Below are 17,230 nucleotides of genomic sequence, written 5' to 3'. Positions count from 1 at the left end.
TTGCTGTGAATGCCAACGATTCAGTTAAGCCAAATACATTAGACATTGAACTGTTTATCGTTTGCTGCTTCGGATTGGTCATGTGTTCGCCCAGTTTTTGTGGGCATAAACAAAAGGCCAATGCATACAAAAATGTGCTGAAAACGTGCCGATTAATCTTCAGGCCATGGCAAATGGCATAGGTCAGTTACACTAATTGAAATAGAATGTTGCTGGTCAGTTTTTTGCCGGTCTCGTCTATCGTTTATGAATGATGTGGGCGCTGCGAATCCATAAAAGATACACGATAAGTTTTCTTGGCGTGTGTGTATTGGCTATTGTGAATGGCACTCTCATGGCCAACTACTTTGTTGAGAGTAAGTGTAAGTAAGTGGCCATCATTTAGAAAGCAGCAAAGCGGCAACAGCATCAGCTTACCTATGTATAAGTAGCTCCTTTCACTTTAGAATGCGATCGGGGCGAGTGAAAGTGCACCTGGCAAAAGTCAAATGCCCAGAGCAAAACAAACATATACGGCCCAAACAACTGCGGCTCGGCAAATAACTGTAATTAGCGTTGATTTGGCTAAAATGTGATGACGAGGCCAGCTGGAGAGTTATTCTAGAAAATCATCCAATTTCGATAAGCCTCAAACAGAGCCTACAAACAAACACAACATACTTACAACAAGTCGAAAACGAACTAACGCTTCACGATTCGCGCCAGTTTAGATTCGATTCGTAAGACTAAATACCCATATCCTTCATTACAGGATTCTGCTCTACAATAAAACATAATTTACTTGGCCGTTTTTCTGAATAACAAACTTTGCCATATAATGTAAGTGGACAAATATTTGAACATATGTTTCGATAGCAAATTGGCAACATATTGAACTTCTAGGTTCAAACGGGTTCCGTTCATAACCGAAAGGTATACTGCATATGTAACCGCAATAGAACAGAAGGACAAGGACCGAAATGACATCAACAAGGACCTTTAAATAAACTTACCCAAATGACATCAACAAGTGTGCAATGCAAAAGTATTCACATACAATGCAAGAACAGAGGCTCGCGGTGCATTTGATGCATGCGCTGGCTTGGCAACTACCGTTAAAGCTTTGAGTCAGCTTTTTGCGCCCCGGGGCAAAGAAACGAAAGTCAAAGTGCAGCCGACAGCTGAGCATGTGAAAATCACGTGGTTGCTAATGAGAGCGAGAGAGGGAGAGAGAGAGAGAGAGAGGGAGAGCAGCGCCAGGATAAGCTTTGCGCAGACGCTTCTAATGTCAAAACAAGCTAAGCTCTTGTTATTGTTGTTGTTTCGGGCTGGTGTGGGTTTGTTTTTAAAAGTTGGCCTGATTAGACAAGCGAACTGTGGCACACACAAAGAGCACCCAGCGCACAGCGTCTTTGATTGACATGATGAAGAAGCAAATGCTGCACTTGAGAGCCGAGCAGTGTCCACTTAAGCCAGCGACAGCAGCAACCAGAACAGCAAATGGGCGGAACACTTGAGAGCCGAAGGAAAAAGGGAGCGTGCGTTGGACTCCCAGCGAAAGTATCTCATGTGTGACAAGCCAGCGTCGCGTTGTCTGGGGACAAACTAATAAGGCGCCGGAAAAGCGAGCAGCGCAAATGGCAACAAAAAACAGTTAACACACACACACACACACACACACCCACAACGTCTGCCACTCCTTCAAGCTGGGCGCGCCAAGGTTAGACGATTGTCGACTGGGGATAATACTTTGAGCAAAGGTGGGAGGTCATTTAGTCAGCAACTTGTGCAATCAGCTGTTGCTAATACAAAAGCGTCGCCTGGCTTAGCAATGAAAAGCGGCAGCGGCGCGGGGTGCACTCGTGTATGCACGACGTCAAATATCAACTTTTATTGATTTTTGTGGCAGTTTTTTATGACGGTGTGCGTGGGTGCTGGGAATTAATTTCCTGAAGCCAGCAATGGATATTGCTACATTGCGTATGATAACTGGTTAATTAGCTAATTAATGATTAGACTTACCACTCGATATGGACTCAGTTAGCTCTGATTATAACGTTTAGCTAGTTAGTTGATTTTCAGTTTTGTTTTTGGTTTTCTTTCTTGCACTTGGTATTTTTATATAATGCGTTATTATTATACTTATTTTTTATTGCAACAATCTCTTATTATTGTGCATCTGTACATTTATATATCTGTATCTGTAGTTGTGTGTATTTCCGCTTTGAATTAAATGCAATTAAAAACACACACATATACAATTATTATTTATTTATGCACTCGCGTTTGTTTTCTGCGCCGCTTGCATATGATTATAGCCTTTACATTCGCACACGAGCTCAGCTGATGAAGACATTTTGCAAGACGATTTGCTAAACGACGACAGTGAAAACTGGCGACTATCGCACACGCGAAATCCCCGCTAGCCCCCGCAACTGATCTCAGTGCACGTATGTACATACAATGTACAATAGGTACATATGTATGTACATATGTATGTAGGTATTTAGTATAACATTGAATTGACCGGTGGCAGGTCGTAGGCGGGTCAGACAGATAAGACTGTGGAAATATAGACGAGAGACTAGCGAAAGAGCTAACTGCGTTATCAGCCTTGAATATGCTGACGATGGGCGCAGATAAAGATGCCCAATCAGACATGTATACAAATTGAACAACTATGCAATCAGCACAATAACAGCAGCTTGTACGACACGGTTGTACAGTTCATCGCTACATATGTACATACATACTCGTACATACTTGTATGTACATACACATCTCTATGTATTCGTTCGTTCATTCATGCTCAGCTTGCCAGGCTTAGCACGCTGTATGACAACAAACGATAAGATACCATGATAAAAGACAATCGGACGGAACACAGACTCAAAAAGACCGGCAGGCCATACTTAGGTATTCGTGAACAATACTGATAGATTTGAGTAGCATAGGCGGTCGAAGGTAAATTGATTTTTTTCTTATTAACAATTTCACTGCGCCAAATAATTTCACTTTGCGCAAGTACACACGAAATTGTTGTTTTGACAACAACAACAACAACAGCTAGAGCCAAAGCCGTGAACTTGAGGTGCACACCTAAGAAATTTGATTTCGCTGTATAAATTGATTATTAAACGTTTTGTGTTTGTGTGCATAGGTGGAATTCATTTGCATTCACAACAATCCGTCTTAATAGAGACAATTCAAATTCGTATTTTTAAATATTTATGTATATATATATATATATATATATATATGTGCACTTCACAGATTTAATCAATAGCTTTTTGTTATTTTAGTAAATTTTCAGCTGCCGCAAACAAAATAAGCAACTATAAAATATATTGTGTGTACGATGTGAAGAGAGCGCGCGTGGGAGATGTAAGATGTTGAGAGGGAGAGTGGGAGAGAAAAAGAGAGCGCGCGCGGCCGTAAACCGAACAGAAAACGAAAAAGAGGTAAGGTAAGGCAATCAACACCATACCAGACCAGACCCAGCACAGACCCAAAACAGACAAACCCACCAGCAAACGAACCGTGCGCGTCTACGTCTCGGACATGACAGCGGCAGCAAGTTCCGATAACAACTGACTGAGGCACAGCAGCGGGCCTCTGAGTTTTGTTTGTTGGCTTTGCTTTGCTTTCTGTTGCTTTGCAATGTTTCTACTACGTGTGATGCCTCGGCATGCACAGTGGTTGTCGTTGTAGTTGTAGTTTGCGGCTGTATTGGTGTTGGGGCTGCCGCTCAATCAATTGACAAAAGTTTTGCAGGGGCTTAGCTTTTCATTACAGCGCTCTCATCTGCGCTCGCGCTCGCGCTCTCGTTCTCCCACTCTCTCGCCGTCGAGCGTTCGCTCTCGCGCTCACCAAAACAGCTGTTTGGCGTGCACAAAATGTAAACAGACTGTGAAAAAGCTTTTGAATGCTCTCACATTTAATTGAAAATAATTGTAATCAACATGAACAAAAACAAAGCCAAGGTAGACGGAAACGAGTTTCCAATGGAGGGGGCGCAGTTGCGACCCAACCTGTGCCAGAGGCGGCAACAAATTGCAATCCCCCACAAGCACACAATTATATACTATTTTGGCTGTCACACTCCCAAAATATCGTCACTTGGCAGCAAATTGTAATTTGCTTTTCGCCAGACCGAAGACCCCAAAATTTGTGTCACACACACACACACACGAACCAAAAATAGACGTCAAAGAATTTCTCAGCTGACTGCACAGTTGGCTGCACTCGACCAATGTGGCCACAGGCGACGTCAACCTCTGCGCGGCGACCTAGACCCACATTTGCGCCGGGCTTAAAGCAATTGCTGCCGTTACCGCTGCCGCTTCTAACGGAAGCTCCAAGTTATTTGTATTCTCTAGATACTATGTACGTTGATTCGAAGATTCGCCGGCCAGAGGCGTTATAAATCTTGCGCAATGGCTCATTGGCGTGGGCTGTGGACTGTGGCCTGTGAACACCTTCGAGCCGTGTCAAGCCAAACAATGGATTTGCCTGGGCATAAAATCTATTTGCACAGCCGCAAAATTATGGCCGGGTCGTGAACGTTTGTTCTAATAGCCCATTGTTGGTCAGTGTGCTAATGTGATTAGAACTTGACGTTGGCTTGACCACGACCACTTGTTGCTCAACGCATCAACGCCGCCAGCCTTGCCGCAAGAAGCCACCGGCCAATGCTCGTAAATTTTTGCGTGGCGTTTCCGCTTTTTACCTGCCCGGCAAAGCAACATATGTGCTATTCTCACTGCTGACAAAACAAGCAAATGGGAAAACATAAAGACACAGAAACTAGGCAGCTCGAAGTGCAAATACGCTCACTTTCACCTGGGGCAGATACTTATTTGAGGGTTTATTTTTTTATTTTTTTAATTTTTAAATAAAAATTATCGAAAATCCGTATAAAGATAAAAATTAAAGCGTATAAATAAACTGACAGATATCAATCCATGTCAATCTATATTTATGGGATATAAGTAAAAAGTATCTTTTATTAGATTATTTAAAATAAAACCAAGCGCCCAAAAAAAAATTTTGTAAAAATTAAATTTTTGATTAAAAACTATCTAAACTGTATGAAAATAAAAGGTAGATAGTTAGACCGAATTCCATTCGATATGTCCATATCATTCTAAGCTTCCTATGCGACATAGTTAAAACACGCTCTGAAGGGTATATTAAATAGAGACTAGCCAAAGTCGTTATTTGTATTTAGCCTTTCGTTTGTTTAGCATGTAGAACAAGCATAGTATTTGTATCTTTCAGCTCTTAGTTTGCAGTTAGGTCTGCGCGCTCAAAATCCAATTTAGAGAAAAAAAGCAGCCAACGACCGAGCAGCATTTGCCCTACTAAAGTCAGTATCAGTCGGCGTCAGGCGATTAGGTTGCTGTGCTCTCAATTTGAGTCAGCTGCTATTTTCGATGTTTGCCACAAGACAATTATGTGACAATTATAAATAAGCCTCAGCGTTTCTCACATGTATGTAGGTGCCTTACAGCCAGAGGCGTTTTATCTGCGTCAGTTTTGTGCCCAGTTTGGGGCGCTTAGCTCATGCTCCAAAGGTGTTGTGTACTATGCACTGCACTATCTGTATCATCACATATAATTTATGGACTCGGCTGTTATCGAACGAAGGTACGTAGAATATGCCACGTACCTTGTAACTGAACTTTGCCTTGCTCAGCACATAGATACAGGTTATTGGCATCGGTACTAACTGTTTTCACTGCGGTTGCAACGTTCAGTGGCAAGTGCCATAATAAAAAAGTGATGCTCCACGTAACATGGCTGAGATGAAAATGGCACTTAACCGCTAACCGAAGATATGAGAACCAGTTTTCAGTCTGGCACTTGCTCTGAAAATGCGAAACAGATTCGATTCGAGTTGATGTTCTGCCAATTCAACAATTTGGAGTGGAGCGCGCATATTTTGTATGAAGTTCTTTGAATGCGCCGCGGAAATGCAAAAACTGTCGAAAACTTGAATGACGCTTGGACACGTCGAGGCTATTGAATGTCAAAGTTGAATCACAGCCCAGCCCAAGACCGCAACACACTAGAGCCGCCCAAGCAGCAATTGTTAGGAAGCCGCCAGCAGCTTTGTATGGAGAATGCATTTTGGCTGTGGCGTCATCAACTCGGCTCATAGCTCTGGCTTTAGCTTCGGTTTCTCGTGCGGCAAGACACTGCAAAAGGGGTTCGCCTGATTTCAGTAACATGTTTGTCACTCGCAAGAAATAAATTCAACTTGTGCGCTATAAGCAAAGACAACAGATACAGCTAGGTCTGTCCAGCTCCTAGTCTTTGCTTCATATGTTCACATTTAACACAATTATAGCGCATCCGCAAGTCTTGCATGCATTTTTTTCGATTTTTATTAAAGGTTTGCACGCAAACCGAAAGACAGCCAAGCCCGACCAAGCCGCTGCCAGTCATCATGTAACACCCAAGAAATATAGCGATGAGGCAAGCCCCAACTGAGTTATGCCAGCGAGTCTCTAATAAGTCTCGACACTCGCGTCTGTTTGCCGCAGAGAATCAGAAATTGACAATGCCGCTGAATCAGCGGAAATTGGGCATTTAGAGAGACGTCATTTGCATAAGACTTTGGCTTAGAGACGCATTTTATTGTTATGTTATGCCCCAGCACGGCCCCAAACGTGCACTGGACGCATCTCTCGGGGCTTAGACAAAACGAGCATGTGCATCTGCCGCAGCCCCCTTTAAGCGCATAACGGTCACTAATTTGTAAATCTTGTGAAATTGTCCATCAGCTCTTTTCAGCCACAAAAAAAAAAACACTCACTGCGCCGCAAGAGCCTGAGCGGGAAAGTGCGCTGTTCCAAATGATATGCGCAGCAGCCAATTTCTTCCTACCCGGCGAAAACTGGTCTACCGTGACCCACAAATGGCCGCATGCGAAGCCACATTGAGAATTGCCTTTAACACTCGAGTTGCCAGGCGGCAAAAAAGGCCCAATTAAACATGTGTTACCAAAATTTACATTTAAATTGTTCAAAGAGAGTTTAACGAAAGATGTTGTGATATCCCAGATGATCTCAGTTACATTGCAAACTGACTGCTTCGATTGGTTGGCTATTTTTAATTATTCGACTGAAACATATAATAATACAGTGAAAGCTTCCATTACGGAGGGCTTCCGTGACCCACAAACTTTGTACGGTCCTAGTTTTAATATAAAAGGCGAACCCATTACCTTTACGCGAAGAGTCATCGACACCTTAACATCTCTCATAAGCGTACAGATGCAATGAAACTCAAACAAGAATTGTAAGCCATTTGATTCATATTTGATGCCCATGGTTCCCATTGGCAAAGACATTGCTGATTTCTTAAAGAGCCTTGAACCTCTGCCCGTCGAAACGTACATGACCTTTTAGAGGGTATTCGAATTTTGTCATAAAATGTCTAACGCATAAGGGGAGACAACCCTATATTCTATGTAGGAATCAACCACAAAATATGGATATGTCCGTCCGTCTGATTGTTTTCTCTGTTGCAGGCAGTACATATGTATATCGGAACCGGATGAATCGGACCACTATATCATATAGCTGCCATAGGAACGATCAGTCCAAAAGTAGGTTCTTGTATTCGTTGTCGTATCTTTTTTTTAAATTAAGTTAACTAACACTAAACTCAACGCGTTTAAATGGCGCAAAGAAATATATTTAAATTAAAAAAAAATTGTTATGTTGTTATTCTTAAAATCATATATTATTCTAATGTTGAAGATGATTAACTAATGTTCAGCTCCAATAAAGTGTGCCCCTCTTCCATAACTGGACATAAACAAGGCGAGGGTGGGCGTACGGATATGGGAGCTGTCATTGTATTATAATACTTAAAAATAGATATTTTATAAAAAGAAAGCATGCCATAAGCAAGAATCCAAAGCTTATTAAGTTAACAAAAGTTAACAAAACAAAAGAACAGCGGAATTTAACAAGCTTTGTGTATATTAAACAAATTATAATGAGGACATAGTTGGACGTGTGTCTCTTCGACGACTCCCAATGTGTGAGTGTATTGGTGTCCACTCAAGCACGCATTATTTCGCCAATGTTGTCACGAATACGTGCGTCTGCGTCTGTGTCCGACTGCAAACACAAAGGTTAATGTCCATGACTTACCCGTTTTTTTAATTTTTGGCAGCTAAACAAGATCAGAAACAGCAACAACATCACGATGTTGGCTTTATACACTAGCGGTTAAAATGTTGCAATGAGAACAGCTTTGGCCATAAACCGATGAAACAACAAGTTAGAATGGTCGAGAATGTTCGACTAGCTGCTGCCCTGTAATGCTCGCAGTCAAGAGTTTCCGCTGTATTTGTATTTGCATAAGATAGCAAGAACTTCCGGAAGTAAAACGCACAGATTTCTCCCTTGCTAATGAATCGGACTTTCTCGACTTCCCACTTCGAGTTGTTCGAGTCTTTTATTGCTTTGCGCAATTCAACACATTTAAGGCATTTTTATATGTGCAGGGTATGAAAAGAACACGGCACTTTAAATACAAACAAGCGACAGCAAGCGACACGAGCAACACTCAAGCAACAAAAGTAAATTACAGCAAACAGCCAGAGCACAAATGCAAATTGGAATCGGAGACTGGGGGAAGAGTGGAAGAGTGAACAACGGCTGCTGAAACTGGGACAGACAACACCAGCGAGAGATAAACGATATTCGTGAGTGGGCCTGGAGCTGTGCCTGGGCGTGCAGAGAGTTTCAGTTGCCGCCCAATTGGACAGCAAGCGCAATTTGGGTTAATTGCTGCAGTGACGCATTGGAGCTCCGCTGCGGATCATATTCTCAGAGACAGAGTCAGAGCCAGAGCCAGAGCCGGAGTCGGAGTCGGATTCGGGCTCGGACAGCGGCCAATTAATGTGCGGAAATCTGCAAGGCGCCTCATAAAAAACACTGTCACTTTTTGCAGCCAACTTGTCTTGGACTGCATGGCTGGCTAGCTGGCTGGCCGGTGGAAATGGGCAGCTGCCAGTTTCTAGTTGCCACACAATTAGCCAGGCTAGTCGGGCGGCATTCTTGGGCGCAAGCCTTGACCATGAAACACGCACCATAAATGCTTCTGACAGCCATTTGAAGAATTCAATGGCAATTAAATCCATTGTAAATAAGTTAGAAATTGAAATTGTCCAAGCTCTGGCCAGGCTCTGGTCAATGGCACTCGAGCCGGCGACAGTTGCTCCTTGTATATCGCGTGTGGGTTGTCCAACCGGTTGGGTTGCCGAAACAGTTACTCCGGCCTTCGCTTCCAAAATGGAGCTGTCTGTCAATTAGCGCCGGCGCGACATGACAGTGCACTGAACTTGTTGCGCATGAAGTCTTCATTGTTTATGAATTGTTAATGGCCAGCGGGCACCGTGGACAAGCATAATTGGGCATGAGTAAGTACGAATACGTATGTGTCTGCTACCAAATCTGACGTCAAACGATTCACACAACTTAACCCGCTCGTGCTCCTTGCAAATTAGAAATATGTCAAAAAATGATCTAACTAACCCAAATTCAGGCACATAAATGTTAAGTGTGAGCCTAGCTTGCTTATAAATAATATATTTTATTTTATTTTCTATTAACTTATAAATTATACTTTAATGATTTGATATACATATCGCACATTTATTTAGAGGCTGTCATAAGGCCAAACCAGAAAGAAAGGCTTAGAATTCTGTTTACGGTTTCCAGATATGGAAAAAGATTTGCATAGCTCGTTATTGCTGGATTTGGTGAAAGTATCTTGAAGAACAGAAATTGTTGTACACTAAAACTCGATCGTTTCCTTCTACAGAGCTATAAAATAAGGTAGATATGAATGTAACAAATGCCTAATTAGGCCACTTTATCTCTTGATATAGTGATCCGATTCGGCCGGGCTCGACCTATGTACTGCCTGCAACAGAGATACGGCGCAAGCCTTCTGAGATGGAAGGAGACAGACCTCGATTCGGGCATGACTTTATCGACTTTTCTGTTGATGCAAAATTTCATTTCAAAACTATAATACCCTCTAAAAGAGTAAAAAATAAATTATATTTAAAAATTTATATATTATATGCATGTTGTGCCTTTACGTGAGAACATTAAATTGATACTAAATTGATTACTCTAAACGCGTTTTTTTCCAAAATCTTGTTCCTTCAACTAAATAACAATTTTTGCTCTGCTTCTTTACAAGTCAGCTTCCCTTTTAGCCCATAGTTTTTCCCCTAGTAAAGTATCATGTACTTTACAACATTCATTTAAAATGCAGCCCATTGTTTAATGGGTTAATCAACGTATTCAACACACACACACACACACACATGGATGTGCGAGTACAAATGCGCACACACGTACGTACATTTGTATTTATACTTAGATAATAAAATGAGTATTGTGGACCACGCGTAGTTTGCATAGCGCTATGAAAACGGGAGAGCATGCGGATCATAAGTATATACTGTCGAAACAGTTGTGTTTCATTTGTGAGTCCGTAAGGTAGCACCGCAACGATCTCTGGCAATGGATGAAACGTTTTGGGCATTGTGCGCAGCCTTATCGCTTGCGACTATTTCAATAACTGGCGTCTCTGGTCAAACACAGCTGGCGGATGAAACTACGCTGGAGACGGCCACGTCTACGGCGACTCCGACAATACCCAGGCTACCACTGGCCATACACTACGAGGCGCTCTGCCCGGATAGCATGTACTTTATAAGGCGTCGACTCTACGATGCGCTGCTGGACAACGATTGGTGGTCACGCACCGAACTGAAGCTCTATCCCTTTGGCAAGGCGGCAGTAAGTAGATGCTTTACCCCGCTCGGCAAGAGCATCCAAATTGAATCACTCGCATTGGCAGTTCTACAACAACACTGAGATGGGAGAGCTGCAAGTGTTTTGCCAGCACGGCGATGAGGAGTGCGAGCTGAATGCCCTGCATGTCTGTGTGCTGGAGCATCTGGAGCTGCGTCAGGCCTTTGATCTGATCTACTGCATGCTGCGTACCTTTGGCAACAGTATTGATGGCTGTGCCAACCACCTGCGCCTCAACGTGACCGCAGCCAAGCAGTGCAAGCACTCGCGCAAGACCCCCGATATCCTGTTGCCCTACGGCAAAGAGACACTGGCACTCGAGCTATCCTTTGTGCCCAGTATTGTGATTGACAATGTAAGTGAGCTGGCTGCAGTTGACCTGACCAAATCATTCTTATCACTCACGTTAATTCACAGCATTTTGCGGCCTACGAGCAGAGCAGCATTCGCTATAACTTTGAGGCCCACTTTTGTCGTCAGTACGAGCGCAAGTTTCAGATAAAACTGCCCTCTTGTGGCTAAACAAACATATTTCTGGGCGAAAGTCCGCCTAATCTCAGCGTGGCTGTAAAGCAAATTAGATTTGGTTGTTAACCACTTCATGAATTTTTTAAAGTGCATCGAATTAATAACTGAAATGTTTACTTATTTTACTCAGAAAGTCTACATAACTCACTCTGTTAGTTGTGGAGTTCGAGTTCTGTTAAGTGTGGAGTTCGAGTTCTGTTAAGTGTGGAGTCGTTTATGTTAACTGTGGAGTCGCCTATGCTAAGTGTGGAGTCCCTTATGCTAAGTGTGGAGTCGTTTTGCTAAAAGTGGTAGAGTTCCGTTAAGTGTGCAGCTGTTCGTTAAGTGCGCAGTAGATACGATTATAGCAATTTCCTAACGAATCATTTAACGAACCCTCATTGAATTCGTTCAATTGTGATTTCAGCCAAGTTTCACACAGCGAAGTGTAGACTTCACATTAGTACTTATATTTCCCTTGAATATCGTATGTTCTAAATAAGTAAACCCTATATTTTTTTTAGCTCACCACAAAGCCATCGCTTAGTATATTACAATATTGTACCAATTAGCTTTTAAGAGCTGCGTAAGCAAAAGCAAACTGCTGTGATACGTTTAGAACAGTCTTATTTTTACTAGCGGGCAACGCTCTTAGTTTATTTGACTATGTGGCAGCCTTGCATAAATAACGGTCAACACATAAAACAATTTTTGTAACGTATTTTTATGAACAAGGTTGAAAACATGTTGAAATAAAAATTTGATATAAAATAAAAAAAAATTTAATATAAATAGGAAAGTTAATGAAATACGCAAATTTAAACTGATAGGTTAAAGAATCAGTTACGTTAATCTTTTAAATTGCCCGCTAACTAGATAAGCACAGAACGTGCTTTCGCAGTCGTTCAAAGAATAATTTATTAAATATCAAATTTCGATACGCCCCTTTGGATTCCGACACTACAGTATTTTGCAATCTGCCAGAGAACACCTCGGGCCAGCCATTCAACATGCTAGTTATAAAGGGCCCATACATAATAATTTGCCAATCGATTTGTGCGCAAATTTACTTCTCGTCGAATCGTTGGGTTAACAAGCTTTTGGATGCTGAGAGAGGGTGGTTGGGGAGGGGTAGAGGCGAATTAATGGGTCGGCTACTGCGAACGGACACTGGCAATGGCCCTGTGTCATGTGAATGCATGCTGCCCAGTTATTTTCTGGGCTGATTTCTCTAAACAATAGCGTGAAGTCGACGATATAACCGAGGGCGCAGACAGATAGTTGCGATAGGACTGTCCGGTTTGGGGTCTGTCCGCAAATCGAGAGACGAGAGACGTTTGAATCATTTTCTGTGTACGCGCTCAGCACTTGCGCAATTTGTTGCCTGTGGCTATCGAAATGCCCCAGCGGGGCAGGTTTCAAGCGCGTGTCAGCAGCAGCAGTAAATGATGTCCACATAGAGACCACCGCCGGGCACTGGCCGGCAGCTCGTTGCTGAGGTCGCGGGGTCAGCACAGGGCGTGTTCACGGCAAGTGCATGACAGAGTGCCTAGACGGCCGCCTGCCGGCTGCCCGCTGAGTTTTGATTTCGAGTTATTGCCAGTTATTGCAGTCGACGATGTCGCTGGGCGACTGCACAAAACCAGAACCACGTCGCGACGGCAATCGCAGCTGCATATGCAACAGCAGCAATAGCTGCCGCCTTTATGCCATGCAATTCGAATCTCGGTTGGCCGAAAGCTGCGAAAAAATTAAATTTGCGCACAGAACAAGTTTAAGTGGTGGCAAAGTGGCAAAACTGGCAGCGGGGCTCCAGCCGAACAGCATTTGCGCTGGAGACGCGTTTTTGTTGCTTGCGTGTTGCCCTAAACGACTGCAACACCAGGCGCCGCCCACACCCGTGCCCTTGGTCCAGGCCCAGGGCTATTTGGCCAGTGCACGCCAAACTCGTTTGCAATGCAACAAAAACAACAAAAAAAAAAAAAAACTGTTGCATTTCTAAAGGCTGCTGCAGCAACCAAAAACAGCAGCAGCAGCAGCAGCAGCCGCCACAGCAACAGCAAAAGCAACAGCAACAAGAACAAGAACTAGTAAAACAACAACATCAACAGAACAGCAGAAGAAAAATAGCAAACAAATTTACTGCCAATTTGCTGCTCATTTCGTTTAGAAGGTGACATGGCCATGGCACATGCGTGGCATCTGCGGCAACGGGCAGCGGGCCGCACGGAACGGACGCAGTGGACGGGCTTGGCATGATTGTGGAAGCTCCGGCCAGGGCCAAAAATGCCAAGAGGGTTGTTCTTATACGTGTGTGTGTGTGGGTGTGTGTGCACTTTGAGCGTATGTGTTTCGCATTTTTACACTTAATTGCTCCGCTTTGCCCCAATTGAACTGGCTGTCGGGCGCGGGAAGGGGAATGGCTGCGGGGTAGGAGAGACGCAAGAGCTGGCTAGACCAAACCTCGACCCGCTAACAAAAAGCGCAATTGCAACTGCAACTTTTGGCAGGCACTGCACAATTCACACACTCAAACACACACACACACACACACACACACACACACACACACACGCATACTTGGCAACCAATGTACATGAAGGGGCTTATAACTGTTTGAGCTCACCCAGGCACACACACACAAACACACACAAACACACACACACACACACACACACACACACACACACACAGCCACACGAGCTTAGGAACGCTCGATAGTTTTGGAGTTTTTGGTTAGTTTTCGATAACGTTTAAAACACCAATAGACCCAGCGTAAAACGAAAATGTTGAACAAACAAACTAACTATTTTCGGCGCGATAATCGACGTCAATTGCAATGCATTGCAGTTGGTGTTACCCCCGCCCCCGCCTCCGCCACCGACACTGATGCTACCGTTCCAGTAGGAGTTGCCTTTTTGTCGAATTGCGCAATTTGCGGCAACTTTTGCGAAACATAATTTTTGGCCAATTTATTGCGTGCCTTATGTGGGCGTTGAGCTCATCGCTCGTCGCTCGCCATCATCATTATGGCCATCATCATAATGATCATCAGCTGGCCATTGAGGAAACGACTTGGGACCAACCCTACATTCAAATTTATGCGCCAAAACTTCCGCTCATTTGAAGTATAAAAATGGCATGCAATTTGATTTGGAACCAAAGAGTAAACCAAAAATAAAAAAAAATTGTGGCCCGGGTTATTCATTTAAATTATAAATGCATTCGGAATGTTTAATTTTTGAATAGTGTGGCCAGCAGCAGCAGCTAAGACTTGCACTCCTTTCTACACACACACGCACACACACACACACGCACACTTTGACGGCCGCACTTTCACAGGCAGCACATTCGATTCGCATTAATCTTCATTTGTTTCAGAATAGACTGGCTATGCTTCTGCTGCTGCTGCTGCTAGTGCTGCTTCAGCTCCAGCTCCAGCTCCAGCTGCAAAAGGACAAATACAAATCTAAAGCACAAATGTCTGCGGCATCGATGAACGACGACGACGTGGCAAAGAAAACGCAACGAACAGAAAAGCCATAGGTCATAAATTAGATTTTCCATTAAGCATATAAAAGCACCTTTTGGTTATCCTCAAATGCGTTTGCTCGTCCCACCATGCGCTGCTGCCCCTGATAAAAGGCAAAATCCAACTGTGCTGCAAAATCGAAGAAAAGCATTGAATAAGCGAATGAGCCGACGGACGCCAAAAGGGCAAGGTGCAAGATGCTAGGCGGCAGGCAGGCAGCCGACAGGAGGAAGGCAGCCAGGCAAGCAGGCAGTCCAAGAATGTTGCCGAGGTGCGCAAAAGGAGCAGCAGAAGTGGCTCCTCGAGGTATCCTGTGCAGCGACAGCGGCAACGGCAGCCATATTGAATGGATTTGCACAAACGTGCAGAAAACTTTTGCTGACACAAAGGATGCAAAAAGGTGAAAGACGCAGCGCAGCGGGACAGCTGCAGCCGCAACAGCCCTTTAGCCAAACTCGGACAAACTTGATTTGGTGCAATATTTTTACATATAAACTACTACAATAGACACTATATATAAAATATGCGCACCTAATAAACTATACATACATATATATAGATATGTATATATATATATGTGCATATATATGGCACAATGGCATTCGGATGCTTCAGTGGTTGCGTTAGACAGAAGACTTATTGGTGCGAATTGCTTTAATCAGCGCTCGAATGGGCCGAAAATGGAACATTGAAATCTCGTAAATGAAATGAGCCTTTTTGGCAGCCCATAAAAAGTCATATAAACATTTCAATTAACGTGGTCCACACGTAGCCGTCACTGGCCCAATTCTGATCGAAGCCACAGCCGCAATTGTCCGGCTTATTCTCCTTCCTTTAACGCTCGCACCTCTCCATTTCCATTGGCAGTTCCACCTGACAGGCATCGAGGACGAATGAGCCGTAGTGTTTGATAAATTGAAGCAACAGAGCCAAGACGACAAATGTGTGCGAGGGTTCCAGCCTGTAAATATAGCTGGTCGATTCGTTTCAATTCATGCCATTGCCTGGCTAATTTAGTGAGGAAATGGACACAGCCACGGGGGCCATGCGGGCAGCAGGGCAACAACGGGACAACAGGACCACACGACAGCAAGACAGCAAGACAACAGGACAACAGGGCAGCGCTGGTGACGACACAAATGTGTCGTATTCAAGGTCATAAAACGTGCGACACAACCGGTAATCAAAGCATGAAATTAATTTCCAATTGATTTTGGCCCCTTGTCGCTGCTTTCCCAATCGCTGCAGGAAGTTGACCAACGGAAGTGCGAAACGATAAACAGCAACGAGAGGAGCAGCAGCAACAGCAGCAGCAGCAGCAGCAGCAGCAACAAGGACAATTGAAACCCAGCACATACTTCACCAAGAACAACAGAAACAGGAGCAGCAACGGGCAACAGCAGCATTCGCAGTGGCAATGGCAGTGGCAGTGGCTGTGGCAGTAGCAGCTGCTGCCTGCAATGGGAGAGGGGGCCAGAAATGAGGGCATTAAACGATCAAACGTTTAATGACACCCGGCCAGCCATTGATTTGCCAAATACATGCGAGAACTGGGACAGGGAGCGTCCCAAGCAAAGCAGTGGGGACTTGCGACTATGTTGAGTCAACACAGCCGCAGGGACGACATTCGAGGACGTCGGTCAGTCAAAGGACACAATTCACGTACCGAGGGCTGTTGCATCCAATTCCCTAGCTTCTCCGCTTCTCTGGCAACATCTAGCCATCTATTCTTACAAGCCAGTCCTCTACTTATCGTGCTGCTCTCGCATGACCATAAAATGCCGCAACCGCTGTTGCCGGCAACGTTTTTGGGCTGTAGCGGTGTGGCGCCATGACCATCAATATGAGACGAATGCCAATGGCCAGGCATGTGCCCGAAGAGCAGCTGGCAATGGTCAGACGGGCACTTGGCTTTCCTCACACAAGGCACAAACAACTGAAGCGGGGCATTTAATGTCGCTCTGGCTGTCATCACCAAAGTCGAAAAACAAAGCAAAAATAAAAAAAAAAAAATGTTTGCCAGACAAACCAGTGGAATGGGTGCAGGGTAGCCGAAAAAATAGAATATGCACAGCATCCTTGACGTTTGTTCGCTCGTTGACGCCCGAGCAAGTCTCATAGAATCGCTGTCCTGCTCTCGGACTCCTCCCTTGGTGTCGCCAAGGCTGACGGGCCGGCGCCGACCCATGGCCGAGATGTGTTCATGTCTAATGTCGAAATGGTTAGTTTCACTTTTTGCGTCAGAAATCGTAAAATTGGATATAAAATTTTACGAGCGTGTGCCTGGGCCCTCACCCGGTCCTCGTCTCGAGCGCTCTGCTTTCTGTATGCTCTCGAGCGTTGACGATGGCGTTGACAT

At 44.2% G+C, this 17,230-nt stretch overlaps 2 protein-coding genes across 3 annotated transcripts in view; one reads left to right on the top strand and one right to left on the bottom strand.

Moving 5' to 3' along the window:
* Nucleotides 1-3,642, bottom strand: part of LOC6630177 (uncharacterized) — a 59,458-nt gene extending 55,816 nt beyond the window's left edge. For both annotated transcript variants that reach the window (XM_070207675.1, XM_070207676.1), the window contains exons 1-2: nt 3,507-3,642; nt 2,002-2,201 (exon numbers count right to left, since the gene is read on the bottom strand). The gene's annotated coding sequence lies outside the window, so the exon portion shown is untranslated. The remainder of the gene's footprint in view (nt 1-2,001; nt 2,202-3,506) is intronic.
* Nucleotides 3,643-10,486: 6,844 nt separating this feature from the next.
* On the top strand, nt 10,487-11,464 carry GILT3 (Gamma-interferon-inducible lysosomal thiol reductase 3). Its single transcript, XM_002053812.4, has 3 exons — nt 10,487-10,817; nt 10,879-11,187; nt 11,250-11,464. Exons 1-3 carry the CDS (start codon nt 10,539-10,541, stop codon nt 11,352-11,354), a joined length of 693 nt encoding a protein of 230 aa, XP_002053848.1. The 5' UTR covers nt 10,487-10,538; the 3' UTR covers nt 11,355-11,464.
* The last annotated feature ends 5,766 nt before the right edge of the window (nt 11,465-17,230 follow it).

This window comes from Drosophila virilis, chromosome 2, assembly GCF_030788295.1.
Source record: "Drosophila virilis strain 15010-1051.87 chromosome 2, Dvir_AGI_RSII-ME, whole genome shotgun sequence".
NCBI lineage: Eukaryota > Metazoa > Arthropoda > Insecta > Diptera > Drosophilidae > Drosophila > Drosophila virilis.
Note: the sequence above shows the minus strand (reverse complement) of the source record. Positions and strands in the feature narration are given on the sequence as shown.